The sequence below is a fragment of the Oncorhynchus kisutch genome, linkage group LG9 (genome assembly GCF_002021735.2).
Source record: "Oncorhynchus kisutch isolate 150728-3 linkage group LG9, Okis_V2, whole genome shotgun sequence".
Taxonomy (NCBI): domain Eukaryota; kingdom Metazoa; phylum Chordata; class Actinopteri; order Salmoniformes; family Salmonidae; genus Oncorhynchus; species Oncorhynchus kisutch.
Window position 1 is genome coordinate 27,279,365 of NC_034182.2, and position 27,299 is coordinate 27,306,663.

At 44.9% G+C, this 27,299-nt stretch overlaps 1 protein-coding gene across 6 annotated transcripts in view; it reads left to right on the forward strand.

The window, feature by feature from the left end:
- The window catches only part of dock11 (dedicator of cytokinesis 11), a 106,918-nt gene that overhangs the window by 33,389 nt on the left and 46,230 nt on the right, over positions 1 to 27,299 (forward strand). For 3 of the 6 annotated variants that reach the window (XM_031832272.1, XM_031832267.1, XM_031832273.1), the window contains 26 exons: positions 1,302 to 1,424; positions 1,829 to 1,911; positions 2,113 to 2,235; positions 2,655 to 2,731; positions 2,871 to 3,055; positions 3,977 to 4,042; positions 5,873 to 5,965; positions 6,768 to 6,891; positions 6,985 to 7,106; positions 7,292 to 7,375; positions 7,470 to 7,559; positions 7,759 to 7,880; positions 8,125 to 8,194; positions 8,440 to 8,565; positions 11,097 to 11,168; positions 11,886 to 12,032; positions 12,532 to 12,615; positions 12,918 to 13,029; positions 13,838 to 13,876; positions 17,747 to 17,928; positions 20,724 to 20,837; positions 21,031 to 21,106; positions 21,733 to 21,821; positions 23,653 to 23,673; positions 24,112 to 24,235; positions 24,830 to 24,896. In XM_031832272.1, coding sequence (XP_031688132.1) covers positions 1,302 to 1,424; positions 1,829 to 1,911; positions 2,113 to 2,235; positions 2,655 to 2,731; positions 2,871 to 3,055; positions 3,977 to 4,042; positions 5,873 to 5,965; positions 6,768 to 6,891; positions 6,985 to 7,106; positions 7,292 to 7,375; positions 7,470 to 7,559; positions 7,759 to 7,880; positions 8,125 to 8,194; positions 8,440 to 8,565; positions 11,097 to 11,168; positions 11,886 to 12,032; positions 12,532 to 12,615; positions 12,918 to 13,029; positions 13,838 to 13,876; positions 17,747 to 17,928; positions 20,724 to 20,837; positions 21,031 to 21,106; positions 21,733 to 21,821; positions 23,653 to 23,673; positions 24,112 to 24,235; positions 24,830 to 24,896 — 2,615 coding nt within the window. The remainder of the gene's footprint in view (positions 1 to 1,301; positions 1,425 to 1,828; positions 1,912 to 2,112; positions 2,236 to 2,654; positions 2,732 to 2,870; positions 3,056 to 3,976; positions 4,043 to 5,872; positions 5,966 to 6,767; positions 6,892 to 6,984; positions 7,107 to 7,291; positions 7,376 to 7,469; positions 7,560 to 7,758; positions 7,881 to 8,124; positions 8,195 to 8,439; positions 8,566 to 11,096; positions 11,169 to 11,885; positions 12,033 to 12,531; positions 12,616 to 12,917; positions 13,030 to 13,837; positions 13,877 to 17,746; positions 17,929 to 20,723; positions 20,838 to 21,030; positions 21,107 to 21,732; positions 21,822 to 23,652; positions 23,674 to 24,111; positions 24,236 to 24,829; positions 24,897 to 27,299) is intronic. The other 3 variants (XM_031832269.1, XM_031832270.1, XM_031832271.1) reach the window with 3 other exon arrangements.

The window sequence follows — 27,299 nt, forward strand, 5'->3', positions numbered from 1 at the left end:
GACGGAGCGCTCCCTCTCTCTGGAAGCAGAAAGTCCTGTGAGGTGGAATGGAAATGTCTGTGTAATAAAATATCTGGACCCAGAAACAGAATGAAGAACAGAGTGGAAACAGAGAGTATCAAACAGAATAGAATCACTCAAGACATTGGTCATTCTCACTCTCGTTGACACACAAAACAGAACTTGATTTGGGGTGGCAGGTAGCCGAGTTAGAGCGTTGGGCCAGTAACCGAAAGGTTGCTGGATCGAATCCCTGAGCTGACAAGGTAAAAATCTGTCGTTCTGCCCCTGAACAAGGCAGTTAACCCACTGTTCCCTAGTAGGCCGTCATTGTAAATAAGAATTTGTTATTAAATGACTTGCCTAGTTAAATAAAGTTTTTTAATTTTTTTAAAAGTAGGCTCTTGCCATGTGTGAACCTAGCAATGTCCACCAGGGCACAGAGAAATAGATAATTGTCTTCCTCTATGATTACTGACTGATTATAGACTTGGACACCAGCAGATCACAGTGTAATTGAGGTGCTGTTTGGGTGTAGTCCAAGGACAGCCTGTCCTCATCTTTCTACTGCACAACGGAAGTCAGGGTGTGTCTCACCGGCGCTAGCAGGCTCCCCTCCATCTCACTCAGTGCCAGCTGTATGTTGTGATTTACATGGGTGTCTCCCATGTAAATCTGTTTCTGGTAGCAGAATCTTTAGCTAGACCCCTGCGAGAGCAACATAATGTGACTTGTCGTCCGGATTATGTCAAGCTGATGTGTTCCAAATGTGTTCCAAATGTCTACTAATGTGTCACGAACTCCACTCTTACTTTTCTGCCACTCCCAGGAAGAACATGTTTTTGCGTGTGTGTGTGTGCGTGCGTGCATGCACATACATGTGTGTGACGCTCTGTATGAGAGCCACGGTTGGCTTCATCTCACTGACCCAAAAATAGTTCCAGCTCTGTTTGGGTTTCCTGTATAACTTCAGCCACTAACAGACAGCCAACCACTTCCCAGCTGCAGGCCCTGTCCAGGAGACAGTTGATGAACTCTCCTTCATACAATGACTAGGAGCTACTGTAGTCCTAATGGCAGTTTCAAACCGAAAAATCATATGAAATTTTAAGTAAAAAAAGTGTTAAGTAAAAAAATAGATACATAAAAAATAAAAGTAACAAATAATTAAAGAGCAGTAGTCGTTTGGCCTAGCAGTCTCAAATAGTCATGTTTCCTTCATCAGTCTTCTCCACCTTTTTTCTTCATCCCTCCATGTTTCTTCTACTCCACCTTTCCTCTCTTCCTCATCTCTCCTCCAGGGTATCTTCTCGGTGACCAACCCCCATGCTGATATTTTCCTGGTGGCCAGAGTGGAGAAGGTCCTACAGAACGGCATTACACACTGTGCTGAGCCCTACATCAAGACTTCAGACATCAACAAGGTGTGTGTGCTTGTGCGCGCGTGTGTGTGTGCGTGTTTGTGTGTGTGTGTACCTTCAGACATCAACAAGGTCTTCTACCACCACTGTTCTCTCTCTCACCGTAGTTACTTATATTGCTATTAATAGACCATATGTCAGACACAGGACATGCATAACCCCAAAACCACTGTTTAAAAGTTTTAGTAGAGTGTCTGCCTGGGTTGTGTGTATTATGTCATGTTAAAGTGTCTTGTTTTAACTTATTTTAAACTGAATTGTGCCTCCCATGTGTTTGCCTATTTTGGTCTTGTTTCCATCATGATTGTTTGAGTAGCTGTGCCGCTGTTATAAATCACGTTATTACCTTTTCATTAACCTGTTACGGTCACATCGGACTCATTCTGCATGTGTGTGTTCCCCTCCAGACAGCCCAGAAGGTGCTGAAGGCTGCCAAGCAGACGTGTCAGCGCCTGGGCCAGTACAGGATGCCCTTCGCCTGGGCTGCCAAGTAAGACACAGCTCTCATACACATCAGATGGAAAACTGTGGAATAATTCACTGACTATTTGTGAAATAATGTTTACTGGGCCTCAGGCAGTGCGGTGATGATTTATTTGCGACCTCAGGTGTCTTCATTTGAATATTCACCTGCGTTTTACTATGTACATCCTCCTTACACGTGAACATGATCCTGTCTCTGTTGTCCCAGGCAAGTGTTTAAAGATGCCCAGGGCAGTCTGGACATGGACGGGAAGTTCTCTCCTCTCTATCGCCAGGACAGCAGCAAGATCTCCACCGATGACCTCATCAAGATGCTGGCTGATATCAGGAAGTGAGTCATCAGTAAGACATGTGATGGTTGTGACTGTACACTCTTAGGAAAAAAAAGTGCTATCTAGAACCTTAAAGGGTTATTCAGCTGTCCCCATATAGGATAACCTTTTGAAAAACCTGTTTTGGTTGCAGGTAGAACCCATTTGGGTTCCACATAGAATCTTTTCTTCAGAGGTCTCTACATGAAACCCAAAAGTGTGTGTATGTGTGTGTGTTGACCTGTAGTCAAAAAGGGTTCTCCTATGGGGACAGCCGGAGAACCCCTTTGGAACCCATTTTTCTAAGAGTGTACAGTATAGGTGGTTTGGTGTGCTAGTTGTACTACGAACATGTTAGTCAGTATCCTAGTGTCTGTTGGCACTGCAGGTGTACATACTTATAGTGTTATGACTGTTTCATACACTTTCACCCCTACAGGCCAGAGAAGAGCAAGCTGCAGACTATCCCTGGACAACTGAATGTCACCATCGAGTGTGTGCCTCCGGACTTCTCAAGTGGGTAGTTTCCTCTATTTTCTCTAGTCCGCTGTTTACATTTGACTGAATAATATTGAACGGTTGACTGCCAATCGTGCCATATAACCCATTTCATTGGTTGACAGTGCCACTGACGTCCTCCACTGTTCTCCCTCAGACACGGTGACCTCGTCGTACATCCCAGTCAAGCCCTTTGAGGAGAAGTGTGAGAGGGTCTCAGTGGAGATGGAGGAGTTTCTCCCTGAGGAGGCCAAGTACAACTACCCCTTCACTGTCTACAAGAACCACCTGTATATCTATCCCCTGCAGCTGAAATATGACAACCAGAAGACCTTCGCAAAGGTGGGTGAAAGGTGGGAGGGAGATGTGTGTGTGCATATAACAACAACGCAACATGTAAAGGGTTGGTCCCATGTTTCACGAGCTGATTTAAAGGCCCCAGAAATGTTCCGTACACAAAAAAAAACGAATATCTCTCAAACGTTGTGCGCAAATGTGTTTACGTCCCTGTTAGTGAGCATTTATCCTTTGCCAAGATAATCCATTACATCTGACAGGTGTGGCATATCAAGAAGCCGATTAAACAGCATGATAATTACACAGGTGCACCTTGTGCTGGGGACAATCAAACGCCACTCTAAAATGTGCAGTTTTGTCACACAAAACAATGCCATAGATGTCTCAAGTTTTGCGGGAGTGTGTAATTGGCATGCTGACCAGAGCTTTTGCCAGATAACTTTTATGTTAATTTCTCTACCATAAGCCGCCTCCAACGTCATTTTAAAGAATTTGGCAGTATGTCCAACCAGACTCACAACCACAGACCACGTGTAGCCACGCCATCCCAGGAACTCTACATCCAGCTTCTTCACCTGCGGGGTTGTCTGAGACCAGCCACCCGGACAGCTGATGAAACTGAGGAGTATTTCTGTCTGTAATAAAGCCCTTTTGTGTGGAAAAAAATCATTCTGATTGGCTGGGCCTGGCACCCAAGTAGGGGGGCCACCCATGGCTGTACCCCTGCCCAGTCATGTGAAATCAGTAGATCAGGGCCTATATTATTTATTTCAATTGACTGATTTCCTTATATGGACTGTAACTCAATAAAAATGTTGAAATTGTTGCATGTTGCGTTTATATTTTTGTTCAGTACACATTGAGTTCAGTGGGTCATTGAGTTTACAGCTCACATTGTCACTCACCGACTGTCGTCCTTCCTGGGTTGAGTTATTGTATTGGCTGAAGTGTCTTTTATCCTTCCAGGCAAGAAACGTAGCGGTGTGTGTACAGTTCAGAGACTCTGACGAAGAAGGCGCGGCCCCTCTAAAGGTGAGCGTTTGGATGGTACTGTAACATCTGATCTACTGAAAATGACTGGGATCCCCAGGAGTTGACAAAGTTCAAGTTAAACTACAGTGGAGTCGCGGAGGAGAGAAAAGGCCTCTTACAGAAGCTTAGCCAGTTATTACATCTGGCAAGGGGAGATATTGAGAGCTCTCTCTCTCCTACTTTCTCTCTCTCCTTCTTTTTCTTTCATTTGCTTAATCTCGTGCTCTTTCTTTCTTTCTCCTCTCTTTTCCCCTCTCTCTCTCATGCTCTCTTTCTCCCTCACTCTCTCTTTTTCCCTTTCTCTCTCTCGTTGAGGAACATCCGCACACGTCGAATATTTGTGGGTGGGAACCTCCATTCGACGACCATGGAAAAGTTTTTCCCACCAGACAGAATCCCTCACTGTTCACTGCACTCAAACAGGCTTCCACAGAACCAGTGAGAGAGATGATTTATCACACAGTCTGGCTAGGAACAAAGTCTTTTCTCGGGCATAATAAAGTGTTTACAAACAGCAGGGTCGGGCCAACGTCACAGCACACCTCTCCATTTAGCACACAGCGGAAACCAACTAGCACAGTTCCTGGACTTGACACCGGCTCTAGTAGGAGCGATAGCCCATGTCACACTGTGCTGTAGGTCGCTGGAGCTGTATGAATTCATTACGATATTTATTTGATCATTAAAAACACAAAAGAAACCGCTTCAGGTGGAGACAACATGACATATAGTGCATTCAAAAACGACTACATCAAGGTTGAACACACTGAAGCCCAAAGGCTCATTCATTCTGGTCCGACAATAGTGAGCGTCTGCCTCATTGTGTGTTGCACTGTAGTTTTGCTCCATGGACTTCTACGCTTAACATGTAGGAACAGATTCTGCAGAAAAGACTGAAGATTCCAGTCGGCCCTTCTAGCCAGGGACCGGGCCTACGCGCTCACTATGTAATCATCAGACCACACTTCAGCATGTTGTCGCCGCGGGAACAGGGTTCTGAAGGCACTGCTTTTTCCATGCTGGTACACAACCCGTAATCACATGATCTGAAACAGCATATTCTCCTCTGGAAAGAGGCCAACTATCGCTTAGGCCGGGCTGGTCATTTGAGCTCTGCTCACTCGGTCCTTTCTAAGGACCTCCACCACTCGGCATGTCCTCTCAGTTTCCTTTTGAGACAGTACTGATAATTAGGAATGATCAAACATTCCCCTTCAGGCTAAGCTGCTCATTTGAGCTCTGTCCCTTTCTAAGGGCCTCCTTCACACTCTCATACTTTGGTAAATTAGAAAATGACCCAAGGAATCAACATTGTAATTACTGCACTAAATGACCCCCCTCCCCTTCTCCTCCTCCTCACTGTGTCCGCCCTGTCAGGATCAATTATCTAGACCTCTGCCTGGACTAGCATTGAGTTTTATCCTCAGTACCTTACCCCACAAAAGGCCTTCCCGTCCAGCCCAGGGTCAGAGGATCTATCTAGGTCAGGGCCACATCACACGCCTGGGCTTGGGCAGCTCAGCCGGCCCCCACCTCCTTCCCTCTCCTGGGGTCTCCACTCCAATTAGTTTAATTCTGTTTAAACTCTCACCTACTACATTCTCACCTCCAACTAACTTACACTGGTGAACAAGCTCGTTTTCCCCGTTGTTCGTAGCCGTGGTTTGCTTGTGTTGCAAGTATTTGAGGTGTGATTGTACAGTTCTTTAACAGCATTTCTGTCTAATTATTTCACATTGCTCACAGATTGCTGTCTTCTTACGCACTGACATGCCCATGCAACATCAGCAGATGAGCGGGAGGATAATAATGTTTATGTGTGTGTTTCAGTGTATCTACGGAAAGCCAGGAGAGACACTCTTCACCACCAGTGCCTGTGCGGCCGTCCTCCACCACAACCAGAGCCCTGAGTTTTACAACGAGGTCAGAGAACAATTTGCGTAATAAACTGGCCTTTTCCCTGATTTGCTATGCCACATCAATTACTCCCTGCAATTGTTACTGTTACTGTTGAGGTCCTCAGTGGCCAAAGTCCAGTCATTAGGGCTCCGTTAATCCTATAATCTAGCCCAGAGCAGGGGCTCTGGACTGGCTCACACTGGGCTGGTCTGATACCCACCAGAGGGAGGGAGAGAGAGAGAGGGGTGAGGTCAGGACACTGTCACAGACACAGAGATGTTGACTGGGACAGGGGCCATCTGGTCTATGGCATAAGGTTTAGAACCCCACACACACCATCCAAGACCCCTTCACTGTTCTGATCTCTCTGGACTGCTGCTTTGGTAATGAGTTACTTTATCAGCCCTGTTTCAAACAAGATTTTAAGGAAAAGGACCACACTATTCATCATTGTGACACATAACCAAGTCATACTAGACCCCAGGTGGGAATTAGTTTGATGAAAGAAGCAAATGTTATTGGCTAGGCTCACCGTGTGTCATTTCCTCTGACACAGAGCACACGTGCAGGCAGGCTGAACATTCCACTACTCACTCTTGCTGCCCCCTAGTGGTAAAGATAGGAATCGTTTTGCTTTGCCTTTGTGGTACTAATTCTGAAAGTGAGAAATATGTACCGTTGTATCTAGAATGATAGGTTTGTGACTCATTCTGGGGTATTTCTAATAGCAGTTCCAGAAGGACTTCTTAGTTTAAAATCTTGGGTCAAGTGAGATGAGAATTTGAAAACACTAACGTCCATGTTGATCGTGTATCGATCTGTGCAGGTAAAGATTGAGCTGCCGGTCCATGTCCATGAGAAACACCACATCCTCTTTACCTTCTACCACATCAGCTGTGAGATCAGTACCAAGACCAGCACCAAGAAGAGAGAGGGAGTGGAGTCCCTAGGTAAGACTTAGGAGCGGTGTGTGTGTGTGTGTGTGTGTGCATGTGTGTATCTTCCTCCATTACCTTACCTGTTCATCCGTCCCTCTGTGACAGTGGGCTACTCCTGGGCCCCCCTGTTGCAGGACGGCAGGATGCAGTCCATAGAACTACAGCTGCCTGTGTCTGCCACCCTGCCCCCAGGATACCTCTATGACAAGACCCAGGACGCCAAGAAGGTACAACCCTCTGTTCACTGGAGAACACCTGGGGTCAAGGAAGAGCTATCCCCTGCTTGTATTCTAGTGACAAATGACTATCGATGACACTGATTTAAAACATTTGGCGAAAGAGTTATTGTGTTAGTGGGAAAAAAAGCAGACTACAATCACATTGTTGTATTCGTGTGTTGTCACCCTTACAGTCAGCACCCGATATAAAATGGGTAGAAAACAACAAGCCACTGTTCAAAGCGAAGACCAATGTAGCGTCAACAATATACCCCCAGGTATGTCTTCCACCTGCCGACATTGAAACAACTTGGCCAAGCTGTTGTGACAAACACGCCATCAGACAGCTGTGTCCTGTGTTTCCCTGTGTAGGATCTGCACCTCCACAAGTTCTTCCAGCACTGCCAGCTGATGAGGTCCTCTTCAGAGGGCAACCCAGCAGAACTCATCAAGTATCTGAAGGTGAGAGAGACGCCTGCTGTGGAGTGTTTTATACCGTTGTGTTGTATTGCTGTCTCTCTGACTTTTTTCCCTCCCTCCCTCCCTCCCTCCCTCCCTCCCTCCCTCCCTCCCTCCCTCCCTCCCTTCCTTCCTCCCTCCCTCCCTCCCTCCCTCCCTCCCTCCCTCCCTCCCTCCCTCCCTCCCTCCCTCCCTCCCTCAGTGCCTGCATGCCATGGAGACTAAGGTCATCATTAAGTTCCTCCCCACTGTGCTGATGCAGCTGTTTGAGGTCCTCAACACAGCAACCAAAGAGGCCACTGAAATCGCTGTCAACTCCACCCGGTGAGTCTGAACTCTGACCCTGTGAGGTCATCGTGGTCTGACCCCATGACATAGTGACATAGACATAGTCACGGTTTGTGAAAGTGAGTTACAACTGCTTTTTTGGGGAAACGTTAATTCAATGGATATTTGCTGCGCTACATAATTATCATAATTGTATTTTTTTATTTCACCTTTATTTAACTAAGCCAGTTAAGAACAAATGATTATTTGCAATGATAATGATAATGTTCTATTCCTTCAGTGTGATTATACACATCGTTTCCCGGTGCCACGAGGAGGGGCTGGAAAACTATCTGCGCTCTTTTCTCAAGGTATAATGCCAGGCATCACACACGACAGTCACTAGTGACCAGAATCAAGCCTAGGATCACAAGGCCTGGTCCTTGCCTTAGCTATGATTATGAAGATGGGTGATGCATTTTCAGTTGAAAGTAACTCCAAAGTTAATGTGTTTCTTTTTTGGGGTTAATGTTGAGCTTGGATCCATTTCTCAGACCATGAAAAGTGATCATGTAAAGGTTGTGTATTAACGGCTGTCTTTGTGTTGTGTCCCAAGTACGTGTTTGTGAACAACAGCCCAGTGTCTGGGAACTCTGGGACCACTCATGAGGTACTGGCCACCGCCGTCACAGCCATCCTCAAACAGACAGCGGACTTCAACACCAGCAATAAGCTACTCAAGGTGTGTGTTTGTTTGTGTGGTGCGTGTTTGTGTGTGTTACCGGAAATCCCCCCCCAAATTCTCCGTCGTGGGCACATTTCCCAGGTCCCCACAAGGACAACGGCTATTATAAGCTTAAGGTTTAGGTTAAGGTTTAGGATTACAATTAGGGTTAGGTTTAGGATTAAGGTTAGGGGTTAGGGAAAATAGGATTTTGAATGGAAATGCACTTTAGTTCCCTATAAGGATAGTAAAACATACAGTGCCTTGCGAAAGCATTCGGCCCCCTTGAACTTTGCGACCTTTTGCCACATTTCAGGCTTCAAACATAAAGATATAAAACTGTATTTTTTTGTGAAGAATCAACAACAAGTGGGACACAATCATGAAGTGGAACGACATTTATTGGATATTTCAAACTTTTTTAACAAATCAAAAACTGAAAAATTGGGTGTGCAAAATTATTCAGCCCCCTTAAGTTAATACTTTGTAGCGCCACCTTTTGCTGCGATTACAGCTGTAAGTCGCTTGGGGTATGTCTCTATCAGTTTTGCACATCGAGAGACTGACATTTTTTCCCATTCCTCCTTGCAAAACAGCTCGAGCTCAGTGAGGTTGGATGGAGAGCATTTGTGAACAGCAGTTTTCAGTTCTTTCCACAGATTCTCGATTGGATTCAGGTCTGGACTTTGACTTGGCCATTCTAACACCTGGATATGTTTATTTTTGAACCATTCCATTGTAGATTTTGCTTTATGTTTTGGATCATTGTCTTGTTGGAAGACAAATCTCCGTCCCAGTCTCAGGTCTTTTGCAGACTCCATCATTCTTCCAGAATGGTCCTGTATTTGGCTCCATCCATCTTCCCATCAATTTTAACCATCTTCCCTGTCCCTGTCCCTGCTGAAGAAAAGCAGGGCCAAACCATGATGCTGCCACCACCATGCTTGACAGTGGGGATGGGGTGTTCAGGGTGATGAGCTGTGTTGCTTTCACGCCAAACATAACGTTTTGCATTGTTGCCAAAAAGTTCCATTTTGGTTTCATCTGACCAGAGCACCTTCTTCCACATGTTTGGTGTGTCTCCCAGGTGGCTTGTGGCAAACTTTAAACAACACTTTTTATGGATATCTTTAAGAAATGGCTTTCTTCTTGCCACTCTTCCATAAAGGCCAGATTTGTACAATATACGACTGATTGTTGTCCTATGGACAGAGTCTCCCACCTCAGCTGTAGATCTCTGCAGTTCATCCAGAGTGAACATGGGCCTCATGGCTGCATCTCTGATCAGTCTTCTCCTTGTATGAGCTGAAAGTTTAGAGGGACGGCCAGGTCTTGGTAGATTTGCAGTGGTCTGATACTCCTTCCATTTCAATGTTATCTCTTGCACAATGCTACTTGGGATGTTTAAAGTTTGGGAAATCTTTTTGTATCCAAATCCGGCTTTAAACTTCTTCACAACAGTATCTCGGGCCTGCCTGGTGTGTTCCTTGTTCTTCATGATGCTCTCTTAACGGACCTCTGAGACTATCACAGTGCAGGTGCATTTATACGGAGACTTGATTACACACAGGTGGATTGTATTTATCATCATTAGTCATTTAGGTCAACATTGGATCATTCAGAGATCCTCACTGAACTTCTGGAGAGAGTTTGCTGCACTGAAAGTAAAGGGGCTTTTTAATTTTGCACGCCCAATTTTTCAGTTTTTGATTTGTTAAAAAAGTTTGGAATATCCAATAAATGTCGTTCCACTTCATGATTGTGTCCCACTTGTTGTTGTTTCTTCACAAAAAAATTCAGTTTTATATCTTTATGTTTGAAGCCTGAAATTTGGCAAAAGGTTGCAAAGTTCAAGGGGGCCGACTGTATGTGTGTGTGTGTGTGTGTATGTGTCTGTCCGTGTTTGTGTGTTTGTGGGTGTGTGTGGGTACTTGGAAATCCCCCCAAATTCTCTGTTGTGGGGACATTTCCCAGGTCCCCACAAGGACAACGGCTATAATAAGCTTAGGAGTTAGGGTTAGTAGCTAAGGTTAGGTTTAGAATTAAGGTTAAGGGTTCTGACAAATAGGATTTTTAATGGAAATAAATGTTACTTCCTCATAAGGATAGTAAAACATGTGTGTGTGTGCGCGAGCCAGCCAGCGTGCATGCTCAATCAGAAAATTGCGATTCCCATACTGACCAGCAGGTGGCACCAGCCACTTGTTCTTTGAAAGAGAATTCCCAACATTATTAATGTCACCGCCACTAAGAATGTTTTCACAGACCTTTTCAAATGCAGTTTTCTATATATTATCATTATACCCAGGATTATTGGACACTAAGCCCATATTACAGAGCCCAGTGGTGTTTTGACTTTCGTCAGACTGTTGATGTGATCTCTCTTAAGGGTCCGTCCCAAATGGCTCCGCGTTCCATTTTTAGTGCACTAGTTTTGACCAGGGCTCTGCACTATATAGGGAACATGGTGGTCGAATTGGGACGCATTCTAAATGCTTCACAATTGAGGGGTAGTTCCAACGTCTTCTGTCTCTCATCCTCTTTTCTAGTATTCCTGGTTCTTCTTCGAGACCATGGCCAAGTCCATGGCCCAGTACCTGCAGGAGGGCAACAGGATCAAGGTTGGCAAATGTTCTATTCTGATGAAGGGTTTATCTTGTGTTCCACATGAAGTACGGTGTACACGCAGGCACACACCAGCTATCACTGGCACTCCCTCAGGTGTGGTTACGAAGATTCGAGAGTTCTCTGTCTTGTACATGCAAATGTTTCTCTATCGAGTGCCAGGGCGTTTAAGTTCAGTCTCTCTTTCCTCACCGTGAAAATGTGGCAACGCAGTCTTCCTCATTCGACATGCTTGTGTCTCTTGTGCGCCACACACCACACTTACACGTTCCCAGAAATAACCCTCCAGCCTCCACTCCCACACAAGTATTTCTGTTCTCCTTTTTGATTTTTTACGGAAAGTTTTTAACTTTTAGTTGAGTTGGTGATGGGGATGCTCCTAGTCACACTCTTATCTTGCCAACAGTTTCTTAACAGTCCCAGTAACATCCAGACCATGGCCTCTACTGCAGCACCTCGAAGATAAACTAAGGTTGCTGAAATAGAGCACAGTAATGTTACAATTGATAGAACGTCCTCTGGCAGAGTTGAGGATGTTACAAGCTGTGCACATTTCAGAGAGTTGAACCTCTTCGCCAGCCCTCTATTGGGAAAGCAACCTGTTTCTCAATGAGTAGAAGCGCACACTTCCTATTAGGTAATATGAGATGGATATGTATATATATATATGTGTCATTTACTTTGGTCTCATTGAACTGAATATGTTTTACCAGATGCCCCGTGCCCAGAGGTTCCCAGACAGTTTCCACCAGGCCCTACAGTCCCTGCTACTGTCCATCATGCCTCACATCACCATCCGCCATGTTGAGATTCCCGAGGAGGCCCGCTGTGTCAACCTCAGCCTGGCTGGCTTCATCAAGGTCAGGCCCCCATACACTACAGCCCCCCCCCCCCCCCCCCCCGTACATTACCTGAACCACCACACAGAACAGAAATAATACCAAATACATTATCGCTGCTCGAGAAGAAGAAAGAAAAAAAAGAAGGAATTTACTGTTGATATCACAGGAGGTTGGTGGCACCTTAATTGGGAGAGGATGAGCTCGTGGTGACGGCTGGAGCGGAGTCAGTGGAATGGTGTCAAATACATCAAACACACGGTTTCCATGTGTTGGATGCCATTTTGTGGGCTCCGATCCAGCCGTTATTATGAGCCGTCCTCCCCTCAGCAGCCTGCTGTGGTTTGATATTGTAGGTCCAGGTCGAACACCAAACTCCCTTCCGATAGCAACGGTGATGTGTGGTGAACTCTGTGCACTGCAAGTCAAGCACTGTATATGAAAGATGGTCTTGGTGTGCTTAGTTGGTTAGTCCTGGTCTTGGTTAGTCCTCCTCCTAATCTGTGGTCCCCTTCCACAGCGCTGTCTCACCTTCATGAACAGAGGCTTTGGCTTCAGTTTGGTCAACGACTACATGTGTGGCTTCACCCTTAAAGACCCCAAGGTACTGGACAATAGGAACAAGCCCTCTTCTCTACCATGTCTGATTATGTATTCCTAATGGAACAGTGGAACAACAACACAGCCCTGTATGCAGGCCTCTATTGACAGTACATGTGTTGTGTGTGGCACTGGTAGTCATATTAATGCTTCAGCGCATTTGACTAACTGATTCAAATCAACACAACATTTTATGGAAATGTTGATGGAAATCCTCTAATCTTTTTTTATTTTTAGGATGGAAAAAAGAACATCTTGTTTGTTTGATCTTGTTTTGTAATACTGGAGTTGTTTGTTGACCGACAGGTCTTGACCGAGATGAAGTTTGACTTCCTCATGACGGTGTGTAACCACGAGCACTACATCCCGCTTAACCTGCCCATGGCTTTTGGACGTACCAAGCTCCAGAGAGTTCAGGGTAGGCTGCTCTCTCGCCATGCGCCTCTGTCCTGTCAACTCCCTACCTGCATTTGCTCCCTGCCACCGCCACACACGTACTCCTGGGAAATTAGGCCTTCCTGTTCTGCACTGCTGCTGGTTTTCCTTTGTCCTGGTGACCTAAAGGGACATTTCACCACTTTTCAACCTGATATTCATCCTCAATATCAAATGAAGTGTTATTTGTCACATGCGCTGAATACAACAGGTGTTGACCTTACAGTGAAATACTTACTTACAAGCCCTTTTATTAACCAACAATGCCGTTTTAAAAGAAATACCTGTTAAGTAAAAACATTTTTTTTAAATGTATAAGTAAAAAATAAGAAATAAAAGTAACAAATAATTAAAGAGCAGCAGTAAAATAACAATAGCAAGGCTATATATACAGGGCGTACCGGTATGAGTTTGAGTTTGAAAAGTGGTGAAATTTCCCTTTAATGTATCAATTATTGTAACTGAATTGCATAAACCAGTATATATTACGAAGACCAAAGCTGTGCTCCTATGATCTGTTACATCACCCTCACCTACAAACCACAACCCCCCCCCCCCCCCACCCCACTAATCTGCCTCATTGGTTTGGCCCACTCACCAGTTCACACACAAGTCTATTACAGAGCAGAACATGTGGAGTCCAGCAAAAGGAGGGTTGTAACAGGAATTCTATGAATGTTTTTCACCCCACCACAGCCATAGTGTGTTCTGATAAAACTAATGCATGGTATGTTCATTTAATTTCCTAATTTTTCTCCTCCCTTTTGTTTTGTTTTGCTTGTGGTCGTTAGATTTTATTTCGTACGCGACGGAGATTTTTGGCGCAGTAGGTAGGTGATGCCTCCACAACATCAACCGACACGTTTGCAGTTTGAACGCCAACTGACACCGCACGCCACTAACCAACCCATTTCTGCTAGCCCCGTCTATCCAGGATTCTCATTCATTCACTCTTCATGATTGCTAACATCCTCCATACCACCTGCTTTGGCCAGTGCTTTGTAGTGGCCTGGAGTTTGTCACACTCCTTGCTGGCTTGGATCGTGGAAATCAAATTAATTTTCTTCTCTTGAATGTTTTGATTGATGATTTCAGACCTGAAAGACGAGGGGAGAGTCTTTCATGCTGCCTCTGCCTGTGGGACTACTGCATTCTTTCTCTCTCTCTCACTTCTTCACTTCTCTCTGCCTTCTCCCTCTCTCTCTCACTTCTCTCTCTATGCCTTCTCTCTCTCTTTCTTTCTCTCACTCTCTCTCTGCCTTTACTTCTCTCTCTCTGCCTTCTCTCTCTGCCTTTTCCTCTCCTCTCTCTCTCTTTCTCTCTTTCTTTCTCTCTTTCTGCCTTCACTTCTCACTGCCTTTTTCTCTCGCTCTCTCTCTCTCTCGCTCTCTCTCGCTCTCTCTCTCTCGCTCTCTCTCTCGCTCTCTCGCTCTCTTTCTCTCTCTCTCGCTCTCTCTCTCGCTCTCTCTCTCTCTCGCTCTTCTTTCTCTCTCTGCCTTCTCTCTCTGCCTTCTCTCACTCTCTCTGCTTTCACTTCTCTCTCTCTCTCTCTCTCTCTGACTTCTCTCTCTACCTTCTCCTCTCTCTCTCTCTCTGACTTCTCTCTCTACCTTCTCCTCTCTCTCTCTCTGACTTCACTTCTCTCTATCTCTCTGCCTTATCTCTGCCTTTTCCTCTCCTCTCTCTCTCTCTCGCTCTCTCTCTCTCTCTCTCTCGCTCTTCTTTCTCTCTCTCGCTCTTCTTTCTCTCTCTCTCTGCCTTCTCTCACTCTCTCTGCTTTCACTTCTCTCTCTCTCTCTCTCTCTCTCTCTCTCTCTCTCTCTCTCTCTCTCTCTCTCTCTCTCAGGCTTCTCTCTCTACCTTCTCCTCTCTCTCTCTCTCTGACTTCTCTCTCTACCTTCTCCTCTCTCTCTCTCTCTGCCTTCACTTCTCCTCTCTTTCTGCCTTATCTCTGCCTTTTCCTCTCCTCTCTCTCTCTCTCTCTCTCTCTCTCTCTCTCTCTCTCTCTCTCGCTCTTCTTTCTCTCTCTCTGCCTTCTCTCTCTGCCTTCTCTCACTCTCTCTGCTTTCACTTCTCTTTCTCTCTCTCTCTCTCTACCTTCTTCTCTCTCTATCTCTCTGACTTCTCTCTCTACCTTCTCCTCTCTCTCTCTCTCTCTGACTTCTCTCTCTACCTTCTCCTCTCTCTCTCTCTCTCTCTCTCTCTCTCTGACTTCTCTCTCTCTCTCTCTCTCTCTCTCTGACTTCTCTCTCTACCTTTTCCTCTCCTCTCCTCTCTCTCTCTCTCTCTCTCTCTCTCTCTCATTGCCTTCTCTTCTCTCTATCTCTGCCTTCTCTCTGCCTTCTCCTCTCCCTCTCACGCTCTCTATATCCCCCCCCTCTCTCTTTCTCTGTCTATCATTCAAAATCTCTAGTCTTGTTAGTCCTATCTGACTCTTGTAAATCACCATTAACAGTTCAGAGAGAAACTGAGGGGAAATCAGAAAACAACCTGTGTGGGATTATTTAAACACATTTCTTAGACACACAATATTTAATCAGTAACACTCACATCTTATATTTTACTGTAGTGGAGAGATATCTTTGGCCTAAACCTAAACCTAAAACCTACATCTCTAAACATGTTATACATTTATACATTTGATATACATAGGTAACTACCAAAATAATGGAAACACTTAAGTAAATGAGGAGTACAAAGTATATTGAAAGCAGGTGCTTCCACACAGGTGTGGTTCCTGAGTTTATCAAGCAATTAACATCCCATCATGCTCAGGGCCATGTATAAAAATGCTAGGCAGGCCATTATTTTGGCTACCATAGCTATGCCCCCATAGGATGACAATGCCCCTCTCCACAGGGCACGAGTGGTCACTAAATGGTTTGATGAGTATGAAAACGATGTGCACCAATTGCCATGGCCGTCTCAGTCACCAGATCTCAACCCAATTGAACACTTATGGGAGATTCTGGAGCTGCGCCTGAGACAGCGTTTTCCAACACCATCAACAAAGCATATGGAATTTCTCATGGAAGAATGGTGTCGCATCCCTCCAATAGAGTTCCAGGCAATTGTAGAATCTATGTCAAAATGCTTTGAAGCTGTTCTGCCTCGTGATTTATTTATTTGGGGTTCATGCTCTCACAGGTTTTTCTCTGATTTCCCTCATTAGAGATGGTGGTATTTGTCTGATTTCCCTCATTAGAGCTGGTGGTGTTTGTCTGATTTCCCTCATTAGAGGTGGTGGTGTTTCTCTCATTTCCCTCATTAGAGGTGGTAGTGTTTGTCTGATTTCCCTCATTAGAGGTGGTAGTGTTTGTCTGATTTCCCTCATTAGAGGTGGTAGTGTTTGTCTGAATTCCCTCATTAGAGGTGGTGGTGTTTCTCTCATTTCCCTCATTAGAGGTGGTAGTGTTTCTCTCATTTCCCTCATTAGAGGTGGTGGTGTTTCTCTCATTTCCCTCATTGGAGGTGGTGGTATTTGTCTGATTTCCCTCATTAGAAGTGGTAGTGTTTCTCTCATTTCGCTCATTGGAGGTGGTGGTGTTTCTCTCATTTCCCTCATTAGAGGTGGTGGTGTTTCTCTGATTTCCCTCATTGGAGGTGGTGGTATTTGTCTGATTTCCCTCATTAGAGGTGGTAGTGTTTCTCTCATTTCCCTCATTAGAGGTGGTGGTGTTTCTCTCATTTCCCTCATTGGAGGTGGGGGTGTTTCTCTGATTTCCCTCATTAGAAGTGGTGGTATTTGTCTGATTTCCCTCATTGGAGGCGGTGGTATTTTTTTCTGATTTCCCTCATTAGAGGTGGTAGTGTTTTCCTCATTTCCCTCATTAGAGGTGGTGGTGTTTCCCTCATTTCCCTCATTAGAGCTGGTGGTGTTTGTCCGATTTCCCTCATTAGAAGTGGTTGGTGTTTGTCTGATTTCCCTCATTGGAGGTGGTGGTAGTGTTTCTCTCATTTCGCTCATTGGAGGTGGTGGTGTTTCTCTCATTTCCCTCATTAGAGGTGGTAGTGTTTCTCTCATTTCCCTCATTAGAAGTGGTTGGTGTTTGTCTGATTTCCCTTATTAGAGGTGGTGGTATTTCCCTCATTAGAGGTGGTGGTGTTTCCCTCATTTCCCTCATTAGAGGTGGTGTTTCCCTCATTTCCCTTATTAGAGCTGGTGGTGTTTGTCCGATTTCCCTCATTAGAAGTGGTAGTGTTTCTCTCATTTCGCTCATTGGAGGTGGTGGTGTTTCTCTCATTTTGCTCATTGGAGGTGGTGGTGTTTCTCTCAATTCCCTCATTGGAGGTGGTGGTGTTTCTCTCATTTCGCTCATTCGAGGTGGTGGTGTTTCTCTCATTTCCCTCATTGGAGGTGGTGGTGTTTTTCTCATTTCCCTCATTGGAGGTGGTGGTGTTTTGCATTGGAGAAAAAGGTTGCTGAGTCAGTGTGTTCAACATGTGATGTTGTCACATTCCTCCCTGGAATTTGTCAGACACATCGTTCCATGAGTGAAACAACAGGATATCTACCATGTCACTTGAATGCTACCAGTCAGATTGAAGTCAAAGATGCACCCCTTTATATTACAGCACGGTAGTCTGCACCTGCTGCTAGTACCCGTATGTGTTCCCTATGTAGTGCACTGCTTTTGGCCAGGGAATAGGGTAGGGTGTGATTTAGGGCATGACCTAACCATGTTGACCTATGACCCCAGATCAGAGCCTGGAGTCTGCGCTGACGGAGGATTACTGTAAGAACCACTTCCTGGTTGGTCTGCTGCTGAGGGAGGTGGCCGAGGCCCTGCAGGGGTCACCAGAGGTCAGACAGCTGGCCGTGGCCGTCCTGAAGAACCTGCTCATCAAACACGCCATGGACGACCGTTACACCCAGTACAAGGTGAGGAGGAGAGACAGTCAGACCACTACACCAATAGAATATGAGGAGGAGAGACAGACAGACCACTACACCAATAGAATATGAGGAGGAGAGACAGACAGACCACTACACCAATAGAATATGAGGAGGAGAGACAGACAGACCACTACACCAATAGAATATGAGGAGGAGAGACAGACAGACCACTACACCAATAGAATATGAGGAGGAGAGACAGACAGACCACTACACCAATAGAATATGAGGAGGAGAGACAGACAGACCACTACACCAATAGCATATGAGGAGGAGAGACAGACAGACCACTACACCAATAGAATATGAGGAAGAGAGACAGACAGACCACTACACCAATAGAATATAGGGAGGAGAGACAGACAGACCACTACACCAATAGCATATGAGGAGGAGAGACAGACAGACCACTACACCAATAGAATATGAGGAGGAGAGACAGACAGACCACTACACCAATAGAATATGAGGAAGAGAGACAGACAGACCACTACACCAATAGAATATGAGGAGGAGAGACAGACAGACCACTACACCAGTACAAGGTGAGGAGGGGGGAGACAGTCAGACCACTACACCAATACAATATGAGGAGGAGAGACAGACAGACCACTACACCAGTACAAGGTGAGGAGGAGGGAGACAGTCAGATTGCTACACCAGTACAACGTGAGGAGGAGGGAGACAGTCAGATTGCTACACCAGTACAATGTGAGGAGGGGGAGACAGACAGACTGCTACACCAGTACAACATGAAGAGGGGTGAGACAGTCAGACTGCTACACCAGTACAATGTGAGGAGGAGAGAGACAGTCAGACTGCTACACCAGTACAAGGTGAGGAGGGGCGAGACAGTCAGACTGCTACACCAGTACAAGGTGAGGAGGGGCGAGACAGTCAGACTGCTACACCAGTACAAGGTGAGGGGCGAGACAGTCAGACTGCTACACCAGTACAAGGTGAGGAGGGGGGAGACAGTCAGACTGCTACACCAGTACAAGGTGAGGAGGAGGGAGACAGACAGACTGCTACACCAGTACAATGTGAGGAGGAGGGAGACAGACAGACTGCTACACCAGTACAAGGTGAGGAGGGGCGAGACAGTCAGACTGCTACACCAGTACAAGGTGAGGAGGGGCGAGACAGTCAGACTGCTACACCAGTACAAGGTGAGGAGGGGGGAGACAGTCAGACTGCTACACCAGTACAAGGTGAGGAGGAGGGAGACAGACAGACTGCTACACCAGTACAAGGTGAGGAGGGGGGAGAGAGACAGACTGCTACACCAGTACAAGGTGAGGAGGGGGAGACAGGCTGCTGCACCAGTACAACTTGAGAATGGGGAGACAGACAGACTGAGGAGGGGGGACGTGAGGAGGGGGGAGACAGACAGACTACTACACCAGTACAAGGTGAGGAGGGGGGAGACAGACAGACTGCTACACCAGTACAAGGTGAGGAGGGGGGAGACAGTCAGACTGCTACACCAGTACAAGGTGAGGAGGGGGGAGACAGTCAGACTGCTACACCCGTACAAGGTGAGGAGGGGGGAGACAGACAGACTGCTACACCAGTACAAGGTGAGGAGGGGGGAGAGAGACAGACTGATACACCAGTACAAGGTGAGGAGGGGGGAGAGAGACAGACTGCTACACCAGTACAACGTGAGGAGGGGGAGACAGTCAGACTGCTACACCAGTACAAGGTGAGGAGGGGGGAGACAGACTGCTACACCAGTACAAGGTGAGGAGGGGGGAGAGAGACAGACTGCTACACCAGTACAAGGTGAGGAGGGGGGGAGACAGACAGACTGCTATACCAGTACAACATAAGGAGGGGGGAGACAGTCAGACTGCTACACCAGTACAACGTGAGGAGGGGGAGACAGGCTGCTGCACCAGTACAAGGTGAGGAGGGGGGAGAGAGACATACTGCTACACCAGTACAAGGTGAGGAGGGGGAGACAGGCTGCTGCACCAGTACAACTTGAGAATGGGGAGACAGACAGACTGAGGAGGGGGGACGTGAGGAGGGGGGAGACAGACAGACTGCTACACCAGTACAAGGTGAGAGCAACAGTCGTGAGTGACAGAGTGAGTGACAGAGCGAGAGAGAGCTCATTATAGGTAAAGAAATGTCACCCTGTAACACAATGAAAGGCTATAGGCTGTTTCTAAAGGGATATTTAATAGTAAAGCAGAAAGGTGAGGGGGGGAGAGATGGAAAAAATTCAGAAGCCTTTTTAATCCTCAAATACACAACAAGTGAAACATTTCCTGAATTGCAGCAAGTTCTCCTGCAACCGGGTGATCAAATTAAGATCCTACATCTGTACATTTTAATATAGGTTTTATAAAGGGAAATTAACCGTGTTCATAGAGCAGCGGGGGACACAGTCCGAGTCGCTGTTGCTGTTTGGGAAAATAGAGGCTAGTAAATGAATAACTAGACTAGTTAACTAGAGTAAGGAGTGTTCACTGTTTCCACAGACCCAAGATAAGAAGAAATCGGTTATGCAAATCCACACTAGATCCAAATAGTCGCTGGCAGCGAAGCATTGTGTTGATAGAAAGGCCAGCTTTCGAATAGCCCCTCTCTAATGATACAGTAGATAATAGTTGTTTTGGTTGACACAGTTGTACTGTTTGTAATGGGTCACTGTTCCATAGACCACACAGATCCTGTTGGCGTGCTAACAACACACTATGTATGCAAATGGAACAACAATAAAGATTGTTGGAAAAAGACATCAACTTTTTACACCCCCCTCTGTATGTCAGAATCAGCAGGCCCGTATCTGTCTACTGTACCTGCCACTGCTGGAGCTGCTCTACCAGAACCTCAAACAGCTGTCTGCCCAGCACCACACCTCTAGCCCCGGCCTGGGCTTCACCGTGAGTCCCCCACCTACCTTCCACCCCTGGAGGTCCTGGTTTACTCTATCTGCTCTCATGATATATCAGTCATATATTGGCGTTTTCGAGTTTGGATGAAAATTATGAATTGAAATTGAAGTTTATTTCCTGATTTGACTGAATTGAAATGGAATGAATGGACCCCTACCCTTGTTGTCCTGTGCTCTTCCAGGGCTCCAGAGATGACTTGAGATCAACCGGCTTGATGGACAGCCGCAGGACCAGCACGGCCATCGATAAGGACCACGGTTAGTGTGACGTCTGTCCTCAATGTGTTAACCCCTGCCGACAGTAGGTGCAGGAGATTATTCATGAAGATAAATAAGGGTACGTTAGAATTGTAATTTCCCATCAGATTTTTGCTTTGATGTTTGGGAACTGGCGGTAAAATAGGTGTTTTATTGTCCATTTGGTTAGAACGGAAATTCTCCGTCTGCCATTTTCCAAAACCCACACACCACAGGAGGCTGGTGAGGGCAGAACGTGTGGAATGGAGTAAGTAAACAAAAGGATATTAAACACATGGTTCCCATGTGTTTGATACCATTCCATCCATCCCGTCCTCCCCAATTCAGACGCCACCTGTGCAACACACACACACTGAGAGGCACGGTGTCAACCGCGGGTTAGCGCCTCTAGATAGATATTTCTTGGGGTTTAGTGCCATGCTCAAGGCCACAACAGTAATGGTAGTCATTCTTCTGTATCTCCTGGCCTGGGACTTGAACCAGCAACCTTTCCGAATCCTTTACTGATCCACATCTTTAACCTCTTGGCTGCCTAAACTACTGTTACCAAGCCCCCCCCCCAAAAAAAAAGCACACAAAAAAAACATCTGAGAAGCTATGTGAACATGTGTCTCTGTACACCCCAGGCCCAGTAGCTCAGAACGGCCACTTGGTGAGGAGGGAGGACTCCAGAGGATCTCTGTTCATGGATCCCAGCACTCCAGATAGCTCTGAGGTAAGAAACAGAGAGTGTTGGATGGGCCAATACAAATAAGAAAAATAAAAAGAGAATATGGCACCATATTCCCTATATAGTGCACTAATTTTGACCAGGGCACATAGGGCTCTGGTCAAAAGTAGTGTACTATGTAGGGAATAGGGTGCGATTTGGGACAGAACCAGAGGGAACGCCATAAGTCAAGTTCAGTAGAGCACATCGTAGCAGAACAGTAAAATTGAATATGACGCTCTACATCCTGTTCCGTTAAAAAAATAAACATGATATGAACTGATAAAAGATCTTATTTGTTGTTTTTCGTTTGGGTCATTTCTCCAACACTTGCAAGCCTTTATTATTTATTGTAGCGATATACACTGTGTATACCAAACATTAGGAACACCTTCCTGATATTGAGTTGCACCCCCCTGTTTTGCCCTCAGAACAGCCTCAATTTGTCGCGGCATGGACTCTACAAGGTGTCAAAGTGTTCCACAGGGATGCTGGCCCATGTTGGCTCCAATGCTTCCCACAGTTGTGACAAGTTGGCTGAATGTCCTTTGGGTGGTGGACCATTCTTGGTTCACACGGGAAATTGTTGACCGTGGAAAAACTCAGCACTGTTGCAGTTCTTGACACAAACCGGTGCGCCTGGCTTCTACTACCATACAATGTTCAAAGGCCCTTACAGTTTTTGTCTTCCCCATTCACCCTTTGAATGGCACACATACACAATCCATGTCTCAAGTGTCTCAAGGCTTAAAAATCCTTCTTTAACATGTCTCCTCTCCTTCATCTACACTGATTGAAGTGGATTTAACAAGAGACATCAATAAGGGATCATAGCTTTCACCTGGATTCACCAGTCTATGTCATGGAAAGAGCAGGTGTTCTTAATGTTTTGTATAATCCGTGTAGAAACCACACGTTGGATTGTGATGGAGATGAGGATTAGCATAATTGATTACATTAAAAAAGTAATAAGACATCATTTTAATCATCCTTTTTCTTACTCATATGGCAGCTTTTCCCAAACTAGGGGTTGCGACCCCATGTGTTGTCAGCTGATTTGAAAGTGGGGTCGTGAGAGAAACAAAAACAAAAAATGTGCCGCTTGGTTGTAAAAAAAAAAGCGATTTCTGTTTTCTCCCTTCAAACGTGGATCTAACTTTTGAACGGTTGGAGCTACAGTATAAGCTATTATGACCCCAATCCTGAAAGCTAAGACTCTCGGGAACACGTACAATGCTCACAAGCCGCCACAGGACTCTTTAGAATAGAGTGGACAGGACCAGGCCACAAATCAGACTGGCGGGAAAAGAACATTGTCAATGAAAGCAATGATGGTGTTATTTTCTACACAGAAGATCATAGATCATAGATCAAGATCATAGATCATAGATCAAGATCATGAACTTCGTATGCATTGTGTGCTTCAGATGCAGTCATTGTGTTTACTTGATAGCTACCTACACAAATATCTAGCTAGAACAAAGTGTTAATAAGATAAAAATTCCTTAAAAATATGTAAAAGCAATACAAATCAAATTTGTCCAGTTACTTCAAACCATGCTTCCTTGAGATGAAAGTACTGCCAGACTGATTTGTAATACACTATCATAGCCCCAAATAAAGAAGTTAACATTGGCTGTTGATTATATCACCTTTTTTTTTACTGTGGGGGTCGTGAAATTGCTTTGATATCAAAATTAGGTAACAGGCCAAAAAGGTTTGAACCCCTGTCATATAGTAGGACTAAGTGCCACTGCTTCAAATGATTGCCTTTCTTTTTTGGTGGTATGAATAAATGCCACTGTGTTTTCTTCCTCTGTGGTGTTTCTCCCCACAGCTCCACAGAAGGGGCTCTGAGGTGAGAGACAGACAAGGAGAGCATGATATAATATAAGTTTTGTTCCCTGTCAGATATTGATGTTTGGTCATTTAGATTTGTTATTCAAAAATATAACATATATGTTTTTAGTTGAAAGTTTATAGTTAGGATTTTATTTAACGGAGGGGAGGGACCATACGTCCATGTTTTCTTACTCTGTGGTGTCCCTCCCTGCTACTGTTTCTGATACCATGTTTTCTTACTCTGTGGTGTCCCTCCCTGCCTTTGTTTCTGATACCATGTTTTCTTACTCTGTGGTGTCCCTCCCTGCCACTGTTTCTGATACCATGTTTTCTTGCTCTGTGGTGTCCCTCCCTGCTACTTTTTCTGATACCATGTTTTCTTGCTCTGTGGTGTCCCTCCCTGCTACTTTTTCTGATACCATGTTTTCTTCCTCTATGGTGTATTGTCCTCCAGCTCCACCGGCGGGGCTCCACTATGAGCAGCAGTACTACTCTCCCTCCCATAGGCAGACTGGGCCACTATGAGATCAAAGGACTGCTTCTGTGTTTCCTTCACATCGTCAGGACCGTCTCAGACGGTCAGTCAGCAACACAATATTAAATACATGTAGAACACATACCAAGGTTGGGGTCAATTTGATTTTCATTCCAGCCATTTCAGAAAGTAAACCAAATTCCAATTCTACATTTTTCTCATTAAAAAGCATTGAAGAGTATTGTAATTGGAACGTCAGTGTACTTCCTGAATTGACATACTGTAGTATGTGCAATATGTTACAGTATCTCTATGGTCAGCGCCACACAGTCACTTCTCTCTATTTGGGGTTTGATGATGCATACCCAGACACTGAATGAATGCACTGTATATCATGTGTTGTGTTCATTTGAGCTATATTATAGCTATCCTATTATTACGCCTATATTCAAACATTTTCATTGGCCTCATCTGTGGAATTTCTGACTGTTGTGCGGTTTTAGCAGACATCGGTGTGCTACTTGGTGCACTACTTTTGGCCAGGGCCTGTTCAAAAGTAATGCACTACAAAGGCAATATGGTGTAATTTGGGACGAAGACCTGGTCATTGTGTAATCTTCTGGTTGTTTCTGCCTGTTGACCTGCTACAAAAGCTGTCTCAGTGTCTGTCACTCTCCTGTTGTGTCTCTGTCTCTAGACAACCTGCTGGCCTACTGGAACAAGGTCAATCCTCAGGACATCATCAACTTCCTCAGTCTACTGGAGTGAGTACAAGATCATTATCTGATATTCACTGTGTGGATGCAGGACTAGAATATAATAGGTTATATTTGCTGTGTGAATGCAGGACTAGAATATAATAGGTTATATTTGCTGTGTGAATGCAGGATTAGAATATAATAGGTTATATTCTCTTGTGCGAATGCAGGATTAGAATATAATTGGTTATATTCTCTTGTGTGAATGCAGGATTAGAATATAGTAGGTTATATTTGCTGTGTGGATGCAGGATTAGAATATAGTAGGTTATATTCTCTTGTGTGAATGCAGGATTAGAATATAGTAGGTTATATTCGCTGTGTGGATGCAGGATTAGAATATAGTAGGTTATATTCGCTGTGTGGATGCAGGATTAGAATATAGTAGGTTATATTCGCTGTGTGGATGCAGGATTAGAATATAGTAGGTTATATTCGCTGTGTGGATGCAGGATTAGAATATAGTAGGTTATATTCGCTGTGTGGATGCAGGATTAGAATAGAGTAGGTTATATTATTTTGTGTGGATGCAGGATTAGAGTCAGGAAGTTTTCCTGATCATACACCCTGCCCAGGACAAACCCTGAGCTCTAGCCATTAAACTAGTTGTTAATGTCAAAATAAGGTATGTGTGTGTGTGAGCACGTGTGCACAGGCAATCGTTTTTAAACACAGCAAATAAATTCATAAAAAATCCTACAATGTAATTGTCTGTATTTTTTTCTTCTCATTCTGTCTGTCATAGTTGAAGTGTACCTATGATGAAAATTACAGGCCTCATCTTTTTAAGTGGGAGAACTTGCACAATTGGTGGCTGACTAAATACTTTTTTGCCCCACTGTATGCACGCACCACTTTTCTGTTTTGTCTTTTTAATTGTTTTTTTAAACAAGTTATTTTTTCCATTTCACTTCACCACTTTGAACTATTTTGTGTATGTCCATTACATGAAATCCAAATAAAAATCCATTTTAATTACAGGTTGTAATGCAACAAAATAGGAAAAACGCCAAGGGGATGAATACTTTTGCAAGGAACTGTATGTTAACCCTTCGGGAATTACCTGGATTTCTGCATAAATTAGTCATCAAATTTGATCTAATGACTTCTCCAAAAACTAATTGGAGTCAGGAGTTAGCTAACCTGGAGTCCAATCAATGAGACGAGATCGGAGATGTTGGTTAGAGCTGCCTTGCCCGATAAAAAAACACTCAAAAATTTGAGTTTTCTATTCACAAGAAGCATTGCCTGATAGTAAACATGCCTCAAACGAAAGAGATCTCAGAAGACCTAAGATTAAGAATTGTTGACTTGCATGAAGCTGGAAAGGGTTACAAAAGTATCTCTAAAAGCCTGACGTTCATCAGTCCACGGTAAGACAAATTGTCTATAAATGGAGAAAGTTCAGCACTGTTGCTACTTTCCCTAGGAGTGGCCGTCCTGCAAGAGCACGGCGCAGAATGCTCTGAGGTTAAGAATCCTAGAGAGTCAGCTAAGGACTTACAGAAATCTCTGGAACATGCTAACATCTCTGTTGACAAGTTTACGATACGTAAAACACTAAACAAGAATGGTGTTCATGGGAGGACACCACGGAAGAAGACACTGCTGTCCAAAAAAAACATTGCTGCACGTCTGAAGTTTTCAAAAGTGCATCTGGATGTTCCCCAGCGCTACTGGCAAAATATTCTGTGGACAGATGAAACTACAGTTGAGTTGTTTGGAAGGAACACAAAACACTATGTGTGGAGAAAAAAAGGCACAGCACAGCACACCAACATCAAAACCTCATCCCAACTGTAAATTATGGTGGAGGGAGCATCATGGTTTGTGGCTGCTTTGCTGCCCTCAGGGCCTACACAGCTTGCTATCATCAACGGAAAAATTAATTCCCAAGTTTATCAAGACATTTTGCAGGGGAACGTTAGGCTATCTGTCCGCCAATTGAAGCTCAACAGAATTTGAGTGATGCAACAGGACAACAGCCTAAAACACAGAAGTAAATCAACAACAGAATGGCTTCAACAGAAGAAAATACACCTTCTGGAGTGGCCAAGTCAGAGTCCTGACCTCAACCCGATTGAGATGCTATGGCAAGAGAGCAGTTCACACTAGACATCCCAAGATTAATGCTGAACTGAAACAGTTTTGAAAAGAGAAAAGGTCCAAAAGTCCTCCTGACCATTGTGAAGGTCTGATCAGCAACTACAGAAAACGTTTGATTGAGGCTATTGCTGCCAAAGGAGGGTCAACCAGTTATTAAATCCAAGGCTTCACATACTTTTCCCACCCTGCACTGTGAATGTTTACATGGTGTGCTCAATAAAGACATGAAAACGTATAATTGTTTGTGTGTTATTAGTTTAAGCAGACTGTTTGTCTATTGTTGTGACCTAGATGAAGATCAGA